This window comes from Sus scrofa, chromosome 8 (genome assembly GCF_000003025.6).
Source record: "Sus scrofa isolate TJ Tabasco breed Duroc chromosome 8, Sscrofa11.1, whole genome shotgun sequence".
In the NCBI taxonomy this organism is placed as follows: Eukaryota; Metazoa; Chordata; class Mammalia; order Artiodactyla; family Suidae; genus Sus; species Sus scrofa.
In genome coordinates, this window is record NC_010450.4 from 112,710,975 (window position 1) to 112,729,024 (window position 18,050).

At 38.6% G+C, this 18,050-nt stretch overlaps 1 protein-coding gene across 5 annotated transcripts in view; it reads right to left on the reverse strand.

Annotated features, from left to right (window-relative positions):
- The window catches only part of SEC24B (SEC24 homolog B, COPII coat complex component), a 92,342-nt gene that overhangs the window by 40,446 nt on the left and 33,846 nt on the right, over nucleotides 1–18,050 (reverse strand). For 2 of the 5 annotated variants that reach the window (XM_021101680.1, XM_021101679.1), the window contains exon 4: nucleotides 14,593–14,697. The exons of the other annotated variants lie outside the window; for them this stretch is intronic. In XM_021101680.1, the coding sequence (XP_020957339.1) occupies nucleotides 14,593–14,697 (105 nt within the window). The remainder of the gene's footprint in view (nucleotides 1–14,592; nucleotides 14,698–18,050) is intronic. 5 annotated transcript variants of the gene reach the window in all.

The following is an 18,050-nucleotide window of genomic DNA, read 5'->3' on the forward strand; positions in this document are numbered from 1 at the left end:
TGCAGTTCTTGGGAAGCATTTCCCCTCACTATTTTACTGGCTCCTTGTCACACTCGGAGAGAAGAAAAGGGGACAGAGGAAAAGAAGGAGAGCCGAATCTAAAGGAGGAGGAAACTAGATCAGAGAAAAGCTCACAAGCTGTGAAGGAGGGGAAGACACATCAGGATGCACTGAAGCCTTCTAAAAAGGAAATAAGCCTTTCTCTCTCTCAGTCAACCAAGTCTAATGCACGTACTAGCACTGCACACTTGAAACTAACCAGATAATCTGAGATTTCCTCATAACTTGCACACAACATGGAAAAAGTATATAAGTCAAATTCCAGCTCTACGATTTACCAGTTGAGAGAAAATGGACCAGACTCCTAACATTTCTGAATCATTTCTTATTGGTAACAACAGATTTTATAATACCCATTCCATACGGCTAATGTTAAGATTAAAAAGACCAGCAGAGATAAATTAAACAGGTACCAGGCAGAGACTGAGGAAACGTTCTTCATTCTCTCTCTTCCCTCTCCTAAAACAGCACCCATATGTGAGGGGGAAAGAAAGAACAGGATAAGAACCTCCTGACTGATAATGTCAATCATTTGTTCTCGGACTTCAACCAAACTTTCCTTAACATTTATCATTGCTGATCCATTTACTTTTGATTTCTAAAAACGGTTCCCATCTTCTGTAATACTATGCCAATATTCTCCCCACCTCCAATCTTCCTGCTAACTCAGTGAACTCTTACTTCTCACTGGCTTATTCCAAAAACCTAGCTCCAACCAATCTTTCTGTAAATGCAAAATAAATTAGAATTTCTAAAATGCAAATTTGGTTATTTTTCCAATGTAAATTTCTTCAGCAACTCCTCACTACCTTGAAATACAATCCAAACTCCTTACTAAGAAATGCAAGGTTCTTAAAATCTTACCCAGTTGTCCTGCCCAATCTCATTTAATTCTTCCTGACACTGTCCTCTGCAAACCACAGGTCTCCAAGTTCACTAAACTTCCCCAAACATACCACCGTCTCTCAAGCTTCTTGCTTTGTCTTACAAAGTGTCTCTTCCTCTCCCCAAATCCCTTCCTGCTCAATTCCAAGTTCTTCTTTTGGTTCAGTTCGGTTCCCCCACCTGTTCCCTAAGGAGAATATTGTCATCTGACCCTACGTCTGGTTCCAGATTCTCCTATGTATTCCTATAACACTGTGAGTAACAGAGGACTTACTAATTTTGTTCTCCATTCCAAACCAGACTGTGAGCTTCTTGGGTTTTTAATCAAGTTCACCAATAGGGCATTGTTAATCTGTTTATAAATTGGTTGTTCAGAACTCAGAACACACTTTTTCAGAGAAATAATGAAGTAACAGGTACTTATTATCCTAAGCTATTTCATATGCACTTATAAAACCCATAATCCATACTATTGATTAAATCCTATATATTTATGACCAGTTGGAAAAAATAAAGCATTTGCAAATATTTAATATTTTTAATTAGTTAGTATTGGGGCTAGCCTAGACATCCAATCACCATTTTAAAACTATTTCTATTTGAAAGTTCCCTCTGAATTCTAACTTGGATGCTGGTAGCCAAATCTTTTGCTGTAGCCCTAATATTACGTCTTCTCTCAATGTACAGAAGTTATTAGGATTTCCAACTATAGCAATCATATATACAGGATACCTACAAGTCAGATACTCAGGTAACAGGTACCACCTGCAAATATATTACCATATTTTCTTTTTAATGTATACGAATACTAAAACTCCTCAGACTAATACTTTTCTTAATGGCTTGGATATTTTGCTACATCATTCACAGATCCTTGACACATGTTCAATTTCTAAAAATTTTAAAATACATTAAATATGTACTGAATTTAGTTGAAAGATACTCACTTGTTAAAATAATCAAATATTACATTAGTTAAAGAGAAAGATAGATTTGAACTCTCTTAAGGATTTTGTTTGGTGGGAGGTGGGTGTGGAGGAAAAGGGAAGATGTTGATTGAAGAGTACAGTCTTTCAGTTACAAAATTCTAGGGATCTGGAGAGCTAATGTATAGCATAATGATTATAGTTAATAATACTGTATCATACACGTGAACTCTAAAAAAAAAGAATTTTTTTCTTTGGAAGTTAGAGAAAAACAGGCCAATACTGTCCTGTTATCTATAGGAGTTGACTTAACTCATTCTAAATCCAAATACAACCTTACCTTTAAAATGCCCAAGCAAGGAGTTCCCATTGTGGCTCAGAAGGTCACAAACCCAACTAGTATCCCTGAGGATGCGGGTTCTATCCCTGGACTTGCTCAGAAGGTTAAAGGAAGGAGCACCGCCGCAAGCTGTGGTCCAGGTCACAGCCGTGGCTCAGATCTGGTGTGGTGTGGCCGTGGCCGTGGGGTAGGCCTGCAGCTGTCGCTCTGATTCAATCCCTAGCCTGGAACTTCCATATGCCGTGGGTGTGGCCCTAAAAGGACAAAATTAATAAATAAAAATAAATAAAATGCCCAAGCAAGCCATAAACACATCACTATCTCTGATGTAGCGCCTGGCACCGAATAACTACTATTAGTTTGTGTGAAAGACAAATAAAAACTGATTAGCATCTTAAAACTCATCATGAAAAATCAAAAGTTCTTTTCTAACATCATTTACGAAATACAGCTTCAAGCTGTCCCATTACCAGAGCCTTGAGAGAGCACTTCCTATTGTCCTCTGGCCTCGTCCCAACCTGACAATCCCCTAGAGGAAAGGCAGCTGAGAGTTCTGTGCAGGTGACAGACCATTAGCTCGGTGTCTCCCAGGGACTACCACTGATATTAGTCTTGGGTTTTTTATTCCCCCCTTTCACTTTCATCTCTCAATTTTTATTTCATTGCTTATTCCCTTTCACTTCCATTTCCAAGAAAGTATCCCTTACTAGTTCAAGTATGACAGCACTAACTTGTCTTCAGTCCTGCAGCTAAAACTAAGGAGAGGCTCACACTACCACCAAGTGACGGCGTGAGTAGCTGTGACTGAACAAACTTAGTGAAGAATTTAAGATATAACCATTATGGGAAACTAATAGTTCGTTATCTGCTCAAACTTTCTTTAATTTTACATTTATTCTCCAACAATTCTGAATGTTAGAAGCTTCCAACAAAACATAAGACTGTCTCTAGTATAAAATCCTATTTTAGTTTCCAAGTGTGCAGTTAATGAGGAAACTTTAAAAGGGAAGCCTATTTGTAGCATGTAATCTGCAAAATATAATTAGATGGTTTAATGTAAAATTAGAACTGAAATCAAAGTTTGCTTTTAAAACCAAAAGTTTTAAATAAATATCCCTGTACTTGACTTCTGGATAGGCCTGCTGTTACGGAAATCCTAATCTTCAATAAATGAAAAGCTAAGTACATGGACAATTACTTCCACCATAATGCTAAAGAAAAATACATCACTGATTTCCTAACCTGCTAATTGGTATTTCATTACTGTTTAATACATTTTTTTTCCAAAAGTGGAGAACAATTCCGCATAAACTAAACACATAAGAATCTCATAATTACAGAGAATGAATACAACTGAAATGCTTCAAAAATAGAGCACCACAGGAGTTCCTATGGTGGCTCAGCAGGTTACAAACCTGACTAGTATCCATAAGGATGTGGGTTCTATCTCTGGCCTCACTCAGTGGGTTAAGGATCTGGTGTTGCTGTGGGCTGTGGTGTGGGTCGCAGAGGTGGCTTGGATCTGATATTGCTGTGGCTGTGGCATAGGCCAGCAGCTGCAGCTCCAATCTGACTCCTAGACTGGGAACTTCCATATGCTGCAGGTGCTATCCTAAGAAAGGAAAAAACCAAAAAACCCCACAAAAAACAAAACTACAGCACTGCAAAAATCTCTACTTGATAAATACTTATATGCAATCTCCATACCAATTTGAGCCACTTTCTTTTACCTTTTTACAAATGAAAAAAATTTTGTAACTGAGCAGGGTTAAAAAACTAAGACTAAAATTCATTTTAAAGCTAGATGTTCTTTCCATGTTTTCTTTCTTCTCACTCAGAAGACTGCAATCAACCAAAATAAGATTTTTTTTTTTAAACAAACCATGAAGAAGGAATACCAGGATCCTAGTAAAAATGTCCATAGTATAGTCTTATTATTTTGCTGCATTTTTTAATAAAAACAGCACAGGAGAAAGATAATTAAGGAGATAATACTGCGGGGACCACTGCCATATGCTGTTTAGACCCTCGACTCCAGGGCTTTGTGTTCTCATTAGGAGATGAAGATTTTCCTCTTCAAGCCTCTCTGCACACAGAGGCACCAGTTTGATTCTCATTCTGCTATTTAGGAGCATTAAGCTCTTTACAAAGAATACCTTCAATCCCCAAAACAACCATATGTAATTGTTACTATTACTATTCCCATTTTACAGGTGAGACTCATTGAGTCTAAGAAAATTGTTTAAGGTCACAAAGTGTTAAGTGTTAAAATGAGGATTTGAATCTACAAGAAATGACACAAAACCCTTGGCTTTTTAGCTCTTTAGTGCTGCAACTGGCATACAGGCAGTTCTCAAAAATGTGAGATGTTATTTAAAACAAAGTTAAGAGTTTAGGAGCTTTTAATCTGCAACGTATTCAAGAAAAAAAAGTAGTTAAATAAGATAAGGTGATAGGAGAAAAGCCATAAATGCTAAGTCTTTTTGATTTCCCAAGTTTTTTTCCAGTCTAAGGAAATGGCATTTTGAACCACTGCACCTAACTGTAAGCAGAACAAAAATGGGAGTAATTTGGAGTTCCCGTCATAGTGCAGCAGAAACAAATCCGACTAGGAGCCACGAGGTTGCGGGTTCAATCCCTGGCCTCGCTCAGTGGGTTAAGGATCTGGCGTTGCCGTGAGCTGTGGTGCAGGTCGCAGATACAACTTGGATCTTGCATTGTTGTGGCTGTGGTATAGGCTGGCAGCTGTAGCTCCAGTTTGACCCTTAGCCTGGGAACCTCCATATGCTGTGGGTATGGCCCTAAAACACAAGAAAAAAAGGGGGGGGGGTAATTTAGGCTGATAAATAACATTACACAAAATAACACATTTTGAAATGTACAAAATAAGGATCATAGAATTAAAAAGTTAGATGTCTCCAGGATCCGAATAATATATACATTAAAATATAACCCAGGGCCTGGGAGCAATGACATATCAGTAGCCATGATTAGATACTAAAATCAGATCTTGATGTCTAAAATATCCTTCTCTACTATTGTTACTAGGGCTAAAGGAAATGGCTCATCGTGGCTTGCAGCTGTCTACCTAAAAAATGAGCTAGGAACATCTCACTGAAGCCTTAAAGTGCTTAAAGATTCAGGAGAACATTTAAAAAAGACAGCTTGAAGGAGTTGCCAATGGCCAGGTTTAGGACAAGTTGCTATCAAAATAACTGATGATATTAATGGATTATTACCCACTGAATAAAATAAGAACATAGTCGGTATGAACCCAGAGAAATTAACAAGGGAAAAGGGAAAGCGCTTCTATACAATGAAACCTCAACTCATAAATAAAGAAGGAATGTTGAAACTAGAAAATTACCAATGAATGCTCAAACTAATGTGTGACTGTTTAATACAGAAGAAAATATTTACATAGTATCAAAGAACTTCCCCACAAATTACTTATTAATTTCATGGGAAAAGAGAAATAACTTCACAGTTGAGAAACCTGGCAGACACCATCCTAACCAAGTGATCAAACTTAACATCATAAGTATTGGAATAAATCAGTATCACATCCCTCATACAGAAATGTGCCCAGAACACAACACAACATTACGTCAGTGACTATCTTGCCAAAAATACATGGTTCAAATTTAATCACAACTATATATCAGATAAGCTCAAACTGAGGGATATTCTACAAATTAACTGGCCTGTATTCTTCAAAAATGTCAAAGTCAAGGAAGAGAAAGAAAGATTAAGAGACTGTTCTAGGTTGAAGGAGTCCACAGAGAAATGACAACTAAATTCACTGCATGACGCTGGACTGGATCTTGGGCCATGGAAATAGCTATAAAAGATCTTACTGAGAGAATTGGGATCAAGATGGCGGAGGAGTAAGCCATGGCACTCACCTTCTCCCACAAACACATTAAAAAAAAAACCCATCTACATGTAGAACAATTCACTCAGAACATCTACAGAAGAGCTTACACCTCCAAAAAATGGGCAAGAAACCCTACACATAACCAGGTAGAACAAAAGGGAAAAGAGAGAGAGAAAAGGAAGCAGGACAGGACTAGCACTCCTGAGAAAGAGCTGTGAAACAGGAAAGGAACCCACACCCTGGGAAGCCACCTGACGGGGACATCAGCCAAGACATAGGGACCTCAGAGAAAAACACAGCAGCCAGACTGAGGATGGCAAAGCAGAGAGAGCTGCACAAACCATCGGTACCATCACACCCAGACACCACAGCCTGAGATGCTCAGGTGGGGACTGGGTGCTGAGACTCAGGATCTGGAGGTCAGTTCCAGGGAGAGGACCAGAGTTGGCTGTGTGGAGACAGCCTGAGGCACTAGAGAGCAGTGCACAACGGGCTGGAGAGCAGAGTGCCATAGCCAAGGGAGCACAGGAGAAGGCCTCGGCCCACAGGAGAACCAAGGCACCATTGTTGGGGAGGGTGAGTGGAAGAGGTGTAGACCGTCAAAAGAATGAATATCCTTCTCCACACATGTGTGGACTCTTGGAGGGTGAGACACCTTTGGCACAGACTAGGGGCAGTAAGGCTCCCCTTGTGTGGGCTACAGGTGGCTGAGTGCTTCTTGTGCAGGATAAGGACAGTGGGGCCTCTCTAGTTCAGGCTACATGCAACAGGGTGCCTCTTTCATGGTCTACAGGTGGTAGGGGCAAACCACTGCAGTCATCTCGGACTCCAGAGGTAGGCATGGCCTGTCACCATGAGGGGGTCCGTGAACAGGCACTACCTGCAGCCCCAGTCATCTCAGAGGTCTGCATGGAGGGCACTACAACCAAGCACTACCCATTGTTACTCTCACTCCCCTGAGAACACACACACTCTGCTGCTGCCACTGCCAAATGCTCAGGGTGCCATCTGCACCTGACTGAGGGTCATTGCCACTTCCCAGGGCCCTGAAACTAGGAGTGGCTTGTGCCACCTCCCCATGGGTCCGTGACATTGTCAAGGGCCCAGCAACCAGGCAGTGGCTACTAGCCCCACCCATTGGCACCATCTCCCTGGAAGCACGCACAACACCCTATCAAGGGGATACCAGCCTGCTCGCACTGAGGAAAGAGACAGCAAGCATCCAAACCAAAAGCAGCCCTCACACCAAAAATAAATAGTAAGCCCTAACAAAATACCCAGGGGTACTCTTGCATATAAACAGCCCTCCAAGACTAAACTCACAGAATAAGAAAAATATAAGCAAAATGAAGGTCAGGAACCATTCCCAGTTAAAAGGACAGGAGAGGGAGTTCCCGTTGTGGCACAGTGGTTAACGAATCCGACTAGGAACCATGAGGTTGCAGGTTCGGTCCCTGCCCTTGCTCAGTGGGTTAAGGATCCGGCGTTGCCGTGAGCTGTGGTGTAGGTTGCAGACACGGCTCAGATCCCGCGTTGCTGTGGCTCTGGCGTAGGCTGGTGGCTACAGCTCTGATTCAACCCCTGGCCTGGGAACCTCCATATGCCACGGGAGCGGCCCAAGAAATAGCAACAACAACAAAAGACAAAAAGACAAAAGACAAAAAAAATAAATAAATAAAATAAAAGGACAGGAGAATTCATCTGTAGAAGCAAACAATGAAACAGACCTCTGTAGTCCAACAGAAACCAAGTTCAAAAAGGAGACAGTGAAAATACTGAAGGACTTCAGAGCAGATATGAACAGTAATGCAGATTCCTTTAGAAGGGAACTAGAAAATATAAGGAGGAGCCAAGAAAAATTAGAAAATTCATTTGCAGAGATGCAAGCTGAGTTAAAGGCATTGAAGAGCAGAATGAATAATGCAGAAGAACAAATTAGCGACTTGGAAGACAGAATAATGGAAATCACCCAATCAGGACAGCAGATAGAAAACCAAATGAAAAAACATGAAAGTAATATAAGAGATCTATGGGATAATATAAAGCAGGCCAATCTACGCATAATAGGGATTCCAGAAGAAGAAAAAGAAAAGGGGATTGAAAATATATTTGAAGAAATTATGGCTGAAAACTTTCCAAATCTAAAGTAAACAGAATTTAAGTTACAGGAAGCACAGAAGGCCCCAAACAAGTTGAACCATACAAGTTCACACCAAGACATAGTAAAAATGGCAAAAGATAAAGATGAGGATTCTAAAGGCAGCAAGAGAAAAACAAAGAGTTAATTATAAGGGAACCCCCATAAGGCTATCAGCTGATTTCTCTACAGAAATACTACAGGCCTGAAAAGCGTGGCAGGATATATTCAAAGTTCTAAAAGGGAAAAATTTGCAGCCTAGAATACTCTACCCAGTATTTATATCATTTAAAATAGAAGTAGAAATAAAGAAACTTCTTCAAAAAACAAAAACTAAAAGAGTGCAGCAATACCAAACCCATTCTAAAAGAAATACTGAAAGGGTTCCTCTAAATAAAAAAGAAGGACGAATAGGATGGAGGAAATCACAACTGGAAAGTAATCACTTAAATAAGCCAGTAAACAGATCTAAAAGAAAAAAAAAAAAAAAAAAGACCTATTGTAAAAGCAACAATAAACATAAGGAACAACAAAAGGATAAACATGAAGATGTTAAAAAAAGACATCAAAATCATAAAATATGGGGAAAGAAAATAAGAAAATCTAGACCCTTTTTTTAAAGAATGTGTTTGAACCTCTATGACTATTAGGCTAAAGCAAGCAGATATAGAAAGGGGTTAACATACTTAAAAAACAGGGCAATTACAAATCAAAACCAAACAATATCTCCACAAAAATGAAAAAGAAGAGGACACAGGCATAAAGTAAAAGGAAATCATCTAACCAAAAAAAGAAAGGAACAAAGGAGAAAAACAGACTCAACTGGAAAACAGGTTTAAAATGGAATAAATAAATATTTATAAATAATTACCTTAAACGTCAACAGACTGAACGCTCTAATCAAAGACACATAGTGGCAGACTGAATAAAACAAAACAGAAGCCTACAATGTGCTGCCTACAAGAGACTTAACTTAGGGCAAAGGACACATATAAGCTGAAAGTGAGGGGATGGAAAAGATATTTCATGCAAATGGAAACGACAGGAAAAGCAGGAATACTCAGGAAAAGCAGGAAAAGCTGTAATATTCATATCAAACAAAATAGAGTTTAAAACAAAGGACAGAAATTCCCGCTGTGGCACAGAGCAAATGAATCCAACTAGTAACCATGAGGTTGCAGGTTCCATCCCTGGCATTGCTCAGTGGGTTAAGGATCTGGCGCTGCCATGAGCTGTGGTGTAGGTTGCAGACATGGCTCAGATCCTGCGTTGCTGTGGCTGTGGTGTAGGCCAGCAGCTACAGCTCGCGATTCAACCCCTAGCTTAGGAACCTCCATATACAGTGGGTACGGCCCTAAAAAGCAAAAAACAAAAAACAAAAAAGACATACAGACAAAGAAGGATACTAATGATGATAAAAGGATCAATTCAATAATTGAAGAGGAGACTATTATACTCGTCAATATATATATATGTCCCTAAAATATGAGCCCCCAAACACATACAACAAATACTAACAGACATAAAAGGAAAAACCGATGGGAATAAAATAATAGTAGCAGACTTTAACACCTCACTCACATCATCGGACAGATCCTCTACACAGAAAATCAATAAGGCAACAGAGATCCTAAATGACACAATAGAAAAGTTAGACTTGACATTTTCAGGACATTACATCCCATAAAATCAGAGTATACATTCTTCTCAAGTGCACATGGAACATTCTCAACGACTGACCACATATTGGGGCACAAAAATAACCTCAACAAATTTAAGAGTATAGAAATTATTTCAAGTATCTTCTCTGACCACAATGGCATTAAACTAGAAATCACCCACAGGAAAAGAAATGAGAAAAAACTGACTACATGGAGACTAAATAACATGCTACTGAAAAACCAATGGGTCAATAAGGAAATCAAAAGAGAAATTAAAAAATACCTTTAGACAAAAGATAATGAAAACACAATCATTCAAAATCTATGGGATGCTGCAAAAGCAGTTCTTAGAAGGAAGTTCACAGAGATTCAGGCTTTACTGAAAAACGAAGAAAAATCTCAAATCAACAAGTTAATTGAGGTAGGGAGTGGGATGGACTGGGAATTTGGGGTTAACAGATGCAAACTATTGCATTTGGAGTGGACAGGCAATGAGATCCTGCTGTATAGCACTGGGAACTGTATCTAGTCATTTGTGATGGAGCATGGTAGAGGACAATGTGAGAAAAAGACTGAATATATGTATGTGTGACTGGGTCACTTTGCTGTACAGGAGAAAATTGACCGAATACTGTGAACCAACTATAATGGAAAACATAAAAATCATTAAAAACAAAAACAAGTTAACCTACCACCTAAAAGAATTAGAAAAAAAAGAACAAACAAAATCTAAAGTCAGTAGAAGGAAGGAAATCATAAAGATCAGAGAGGAAAGCAATGAAGTAGAGAGTCGAAAAACAAAAGAAAAAAAACCCAATAAAACCAAGAGCTGGTTCTTTGCAAGGGTAAACAAAATCGACAAACCTCTGGCGAGACTCACCAAAAAGAGGTGAGAAAGAACTGAAATAAACAAAATAAGAAATGAGAAAGGAGAAATCTCAACAGATATTACAGAAACATTTACACAAAAAAACATAAAAGCATACTATGAACAATTATATGCCAACAAATTTGACAACTAAGAAGAAATGGACAACTTTCTAGAGATATACAGCCCACCAAAACTGAATCAAGAAGAAACAGATGACCTGACCTGACCTACCACTAGAAATGAAATTGAATATGTAATAAAAAACACTCCCTACAAACAAAAGTCCAAGACCAGATAGCTTCACAGGTGACTTCTACCAAACATACAAAGAACTTATACCCATCTTTCTTAAAACTTTTCCAAAAGGTTGAAGAAGGAATAATCCCAAAGACTTTCTACGAGGCCACCAACACCCTAATAACCAAATCCAAAGATACTAACAAAAAAGAAAATTAGAGGACATTTTTTTTTTTTTTGGTCTTTTTTTCCTTTTAAGGGCTGCACCCACAGCATATGGAGGTTCCCAAGCTAGGGGTCTAAAAAGAGACATACAGATCAATTGAACTGAATAGAGAGCCCAGAAATAAACCCAGACATCTACAGTCAATTAATCTTTGACAAAGGAGGCAAGAATATAAAATGGGAAAAAGACAATCTCTTCAGCAAGTGGTGCTGGGAAAACTGGACAGCTACATGTAAATCAATGAAACTAGAACACACCCTCACACCATGCACAAAAATATACTCAATATGGCTTAAAGACTTAAATGTAATATAAGGGACTCTACAACTCCTAGAAGAGAACATAGGCAAAACATTCTCTGACATCAACTGTACGAATGTTTCCTCAGGCCAGTCTCCCAAGGCAATAGAAATAAAAACAAAATTAAACCAAAGGGACCTAATCAAACTTAAAAGCTTTTGTACAGCAAAGGCAACCCTAAATAAACAAAAAGACAATCTATGGAACGGGAGGAAATAGTTTTCAAGGATGCAACCAACAAGGGCTTAATCTCTAAAATATACAAACTTATACAACTCAACAGCAAAAAACAATAACAGCAAAACAACCCAATTGAAAAACGGGGAGAAGACCTAACTAGACATTTCTCCAAAGACATACAGATGGCCAATAGGCACATGAAAAAAATGCTAAACATCACTCAGACAGAAAACTAAATGTAGAACTACCATATGATCCAGCAATCCTACTCCTGGGCATATATCCAGACAAAACTTTCACTGAAAAGGATACATGCACCCCTATGTTCACTGCAGCACTATTCGCAATAGCCAAGACATGCAAACAATCTAAATGTCCATCAACAGATGAATGGATTAAGAAGGTGTGGTATACATACACAATGGAATACTACTCAGCCATTAAAAAAGAACAAAATAACGCCATTTGCAGCAACATGGATGGAACTACAGACTCTCATACTAAGTGAACTAACTAAGTCAGACAGAGAAAGACAAACCATATAACACATATATCTGGAATCTAATATATGGCAAAAATTAACCTATCTACAGAAAAGAAACAAACTCATGGACATGGAGAACAGACTTGTGGTTGCCAAAGGGGAAGGGGGAAGGGATGGGATGGACTGGGAGTTTGGGGTTAGCAGCTGCAAACCATTGCATTCAGAGTGGAAAATCAATGAGATCCTGATGTATAGCACTGGGAACTATATCTTGTCACTTGGAATGGAACTAGATGGGGGATATTGTGTATGACTGGGTCACTTTTCTGTACAGCAGAAATTGAGAGAACATTGTAAATTAACTACAATAAAAAATGTTTTTGAAAAAAGATCCGGGGAGTTCCCGTGGTGGCGCAGTGGTTAACGAATCTGACTGGGAACCATGAGGTTGCGGGTTTGATCCCTGCCCTTGCTCAGTGGGTTAAGGATCCGGCGTTGCCGTAAGCTGTGGTGTAGGTCGCAGACGCGGCTCAGATCCTGCGCTGCTGTGGCTCCGGAGTAGGCCAGCAGCTACAACTGTGATCGACCCCTGGCCTGGGAACCTCCATATGCCGCAAGAGCAGCCCAAGAAATGGCAAAAAGACAAAAAAAAAAAAAAAAAAAAAAAAAAGATCTGGGAGTTTCCATCGCGGCTCAGTGGAAATGAATCTGACTAGCATCTATGAGGACACAGGTTCAATCCCTGGCCTTGCTCAGTGGGTTAAGGATCCGGCATTGCCGTGAGCTGTGGTGTAGGTTGGCAGCTACAGCTCCAATTCAACCCGTAGCCCAGGAACCTCCATATGCCATGGGTGCAGCCCTTAAAAAAAAAGAACAAAAAAAAAAAAACCTTACTGAGATAATTGTTCAGATTTGACTACATACTGTGTAACAGCTATTACTGTATCAGTGCTAAATTTACTGATAACTATACTGTGTTTATGTTATGTAAGACATTGTCTTTACAGGCAGGAAATACATACTGAAATATTTAGAGATAAAAGTTCATGATATTTCCACCTTACATTCAAATTATGAAAAAAATGTATATAGATAGAAGCAAATGGGATGAAAAAGGATTATCTTGGTAAAGTGTATATGGGAGTTTCTTTTACTCTTCTTGAAACTCTTCAAGATTGAAATGAAAGGAGTTCCTGCCCTGGAGCAGAGGAAACAGAATCTGACTAGGAAACATGAGGTTGCAGATTCGATCCCTGGCCTCGCTCCGTGGATTAAAGATCTGGCGTTGCTGTGAGCTGTGGTGTAAGTTGCAGATGCAGCTTGGATCTGGCACTGCTGTGGCTGTGGTGTAGGCCGGCAGCAACAGCTCTGACTAGACTCCTACCCTGGGAACTTCCATATGCCATGGGTGTGGCCCTAAAAGGACAAAAGACAAAAAAAAAAAAAAAAAAGACTGAAATTATATAAAATTAAAAATTACCCCAAATTCAGAAAGATAAACAGGTATTTACATGTTTAAGACAGGAGAATTACTCTCTATCTGGGCCCCTCAATTTTCACCCTCCCCCAAATCATGCATAAGGATTTGGATATTTTTTAGAAGCCAGAGGAAATGGAATGTTTAAACAGATTATTTATAAAGTAAATCCTTCCACTTAAGCATAACAGGAGAATCATGGTCATATATAACCTGAAAGATCATTACTTAATGGTTCAGTCTTAAACTATTAGAATTAATGAAGAATCTGAACTACTTAATATTCAGCTGTGTTCTACTTATCATAGGCAAAAAAAAGGTATTAAAGAGGCTGCAACACATAATCACATATACGATTTCTTCCCCTTGCAGATGTGAACGACTACTTCATGAAGCAGGGAAATAACGATAAATTTGGGCTCTTCTAAATATGTGACAAGAAGGGCCACAAGGACCTCAAAGAAACATTGTCTTACTTCTCTATCACTTTCATAAAATCCATATGATTCATTCTGATTCGAATGGAGTAGCATGCAAAGAAGAAAATAAAACGGTATTCCTAAAGGGTGCTAAAACAGTATCAGCCAAAAGCTTCAGTAAGGACTCATTCTTTTGCATGTGCATGAGAGAAAATGCATTTCTAAAAGAAGCTCTCTATCATCATGAAACATGTATTGTTGCTCACACAATGGTAAAGATGAACAAAGGAGAAAAAACAAAACAAATAAACAAGCAAAACACTTCATTTCAAGTGACCCAACCTTCTATAACCCAAACCAAGCAAGTTTATTGAACTAAATCTGCAAAGACATCGCTTTTTTTTTAAAGACGAGTGAGACTAGGGACATAAAAATAAAATAAAATAAAACAAAAAAACCCCAAAAACCTTGGGTAGGAAAAGATCAAGAACTGGTGTAAAGCTAAAGCAGACCTGCTTCCTCATCCTCCTCCTCCTCTTCCTCATCATCGGAAGTTGATGACAAGGGAGTTGGTGCGGAGCTAGCTTGATTATTAACATATTCACCATACTGCATGCCTGTAAAGTGGAAAGCACAAACACAAGCGTCAAACCAACAGGAAAGATGAGAAATAAAATTTTGACATTGCATCAAAAGTGAGAAAGAACTCTGACATTCCAAAGAACATCCCAGCATGCACATTAATATTAGCAAATTTACTATCAAAACTGGAACCGTTAGAAAATCTCTGCAAAGCAGTTTAGTAAAAGCAGCCTTAATATGAACTAACCAGTTTAAGTGTAACACCAGTACCATGCCTTACACTGATAATATTTAGGAAACTGCACTGATGTTCGCTGAACATTTTACTGAGCTCTATACATGTTTACCTTCTTTGACCTTGGGGCCCTTGTGGTCTAGTTCCTTTGGGGCTGTACCTTCTCGGTGAGCAGTGATCATTTCTACTGAAGTGAATTTACACAGCATTTGAGACACAGACAGATACTTGGTACCTTCCTTCCCCAATGCCACCCTGATGGTAGCTCAGTTCTCATAACGGAAAAAGAATGACAGTTAAAGAAGAGATTGTATTTAGCACAGTTCTCTGCACGCAGCAACTCCTCAAAAGGGGGCGGGGGAAGAAGACATGAACTGAGGTCCTGCGAGTGAGACAGGCACAGAAAAGTGAATTTTCTGAGATGGTCAATCATCTCAGCATCACCTATGGCCTACACGTGAGTCTGAAGTAGGTGAATGAGATGGTCCTCAGTGTGAGATACAGCAAGAGAAGGGAGAGTCTGTGGAAAAGGCACAACAACTGGTAACTGTATTTTCTGTTTAAAAAAAAAAAAAGTTGATTTCTTATTTTTAGTACTTAATTTAGCAAAATCAAGACAAAAATTAACATCCACAATTTTTTTTTTTTTTTTTTTTTTTTTTTTGCTTTTTAGGGCTGCTGTCGAGGCACATGGAGGTTCCCAGGCTAGGGGTCAAATTGGAGCTACAGATGCTGGCCTACACCACAGCCACAGCAACACGGGATCCGAGCCATCTCTGTGACCTACACCACAGCTCATGGCAATGCCAGATCCCCGACCCACTGAGCCAGGCCAGGGAGAACCTGTATCCTCGTGGATACTAGTCCGATTCATTTCCACTGCGCCACAACGGGAACTCTACCACAACATTTTTAAGAGGGAAAATAATTAAAAATTCAAGTGCTTCATGAATAAGAATAAACATCCTTGTAAGGAAAAAATCTTATAGCTCAATTTGAAAAAAAAAGAAAAAAGAAAAAAGAAAAAACAAAATAAAACCCAGAAACATAGTATGCATTTTCAAAAATATTTCATAATACTGGAAGCAAAATAAAACCCTCGCTCACCAAAAAATCATGTGGTACTCCTCTGATGCTCTTTGTTTTTTTCCAGGTGGTCTTTTTAATTAGTATGGATAAATATAACTCATGTCTATAGTAAGAAAAAAGCTATTAAAGAGTAAAATCTGAACTTAGGAGAGAGCAAAGGTTAAACTGTATATAAGTGAAGCTTTGGTCCTCATGACTCTAAAGTCATGGAAAAATCTGCTAGCTTTGGTGAAACATATTTTAAATACAGATGAAACAGCAATTTTCACAAATTCATCTGAGAAGGGAAAAAAAAAATCAATGTAAAATAAGTTCAGGCAACACAAAAAAATAAACCTGATACCTTGAAAGACCAAATTCAGAGTGGCACGTTCCTCTAACAAAAGCCTAGTTAAGATGAAAATTTAACTAATTTTAGACCTTAGGTTAAATTAAGTTTATAATTAAACCTAAATAAAAAAGATCCTATAGAAAAGAAGTTTTTCAATTTAAGGACTTCCTTAAAAATGAAGGGCTTTCTTTGGGAGTTTCCTGGTGGACTAGTGGTTAGGACTCAGCACTTTCACTGCTGCAGCCCAGGTTCAATTCCTGGTCTGGGAACTGAGATCCCACATCTAGCCACTGCACACCGCACCCCAAAAAATAAAAAACAAATGAAGTACTTTCTCAAAATGCCAATTAGCATCACACTTTCAAAAGTTCACATGAGTATATGTATATAAAAAATTAGAAAGAAGAAAACAAGGAATTTCATTTACTGAGTTAAGATGAGAGAGGCCAACAAGAAGGAAAACAAAAATCAGAAGAAAATCCATTCTTTCCTTGAATGAATCATTTTGCAGGCTGTTGACTTTGTAACTAATCAAAGGAGTCAAAGTACAGGGCAAACCTATATGAATTGTAAGATAAATATTTTCTTCTCTTTCTCCAGATTTACTGAACAAAAATAGATATCACTTATTGGAAAGAATATCCAATGCTTAATTGGAAGCAAATGAGATGGCTATCCAATGATAAAAAGCTTTACAGAGCAACTACTTAACGCACTGGAACAAACCTATGAATAAGACAGAACAGAGTAATATTATTATTAATTACAATATCATTTTAGAATATACAATGGTTGCAAATGTACTATATTAACAGAATGTCACACAACGTAAACTTTTTAAAAAGATGCAATTCATTTTGAGAAGTGATAGAGATGAAAGTTATCAAGATTTAAGCTCTTCCCCACTGTTGACTCAATACCTTCCTTTGCTTATTCAAGTAAACTTTGTTAAAAGCTTGAGAAAACTGGGAGTTCCCTGGTTCCCTGGTGGCCTAGTGGTTAAGGAATGGTCATTGTCACTCGGGTTTGATCCCTGGCCAGGGTACTTCTGCATGCTGCAGGTGTGGCCAAAAAAAAAAAAAAAAAAAAAAAGCCTGGGAATACTAATGACATAAGAATATGACATTTTAGTTAATCCACAGAAGAATGGCCAAAATAACAAATCAATCCACATTTAAATGCCCTTGCTCTAGGGTATATACAGTACTCTGAAGAAATGTACATAGGGTATCTCCCACCCCAAACACCACCACTAAACAAGAAGGAATGCCACATGCTAACCGATTCCGTCTTAATCAGAGCGTCCAAGGAATGAATCTCGTAAACCAAGAGGAGAGACGGAATGACTTAATGAAGAGTCTGTTACTAATAGGGCCCCAATATTTTTAAAAAGACATTCTGTTTAAACTACCTACCCTTAAAGAACCTTCAGGCAAAAGTCTCCAGGGAACATATCCTTGCAGTTGCTTAATAAAAGGCATCTTTACTGTTCCCTAGATACAATTACATTGGGAATAATTAAAACTTGTCTTAGGAGAAAACAAATCCCTTGTGGAGATTAGCTTTTTTAAATTCAGGGGTTCAGACTTTTCAGCAGCTGTTATCTTTCCTAATCTGGTCTTTTATCTAGGTACACACACTAGAAAACTTTGCAAGGGTTCCCACAAAAGAATGGTTTTTAAGAGAATCACTTTCTTTTCCTTTTTTTTTTTTTTTAAATTTTGGCTGCCCTG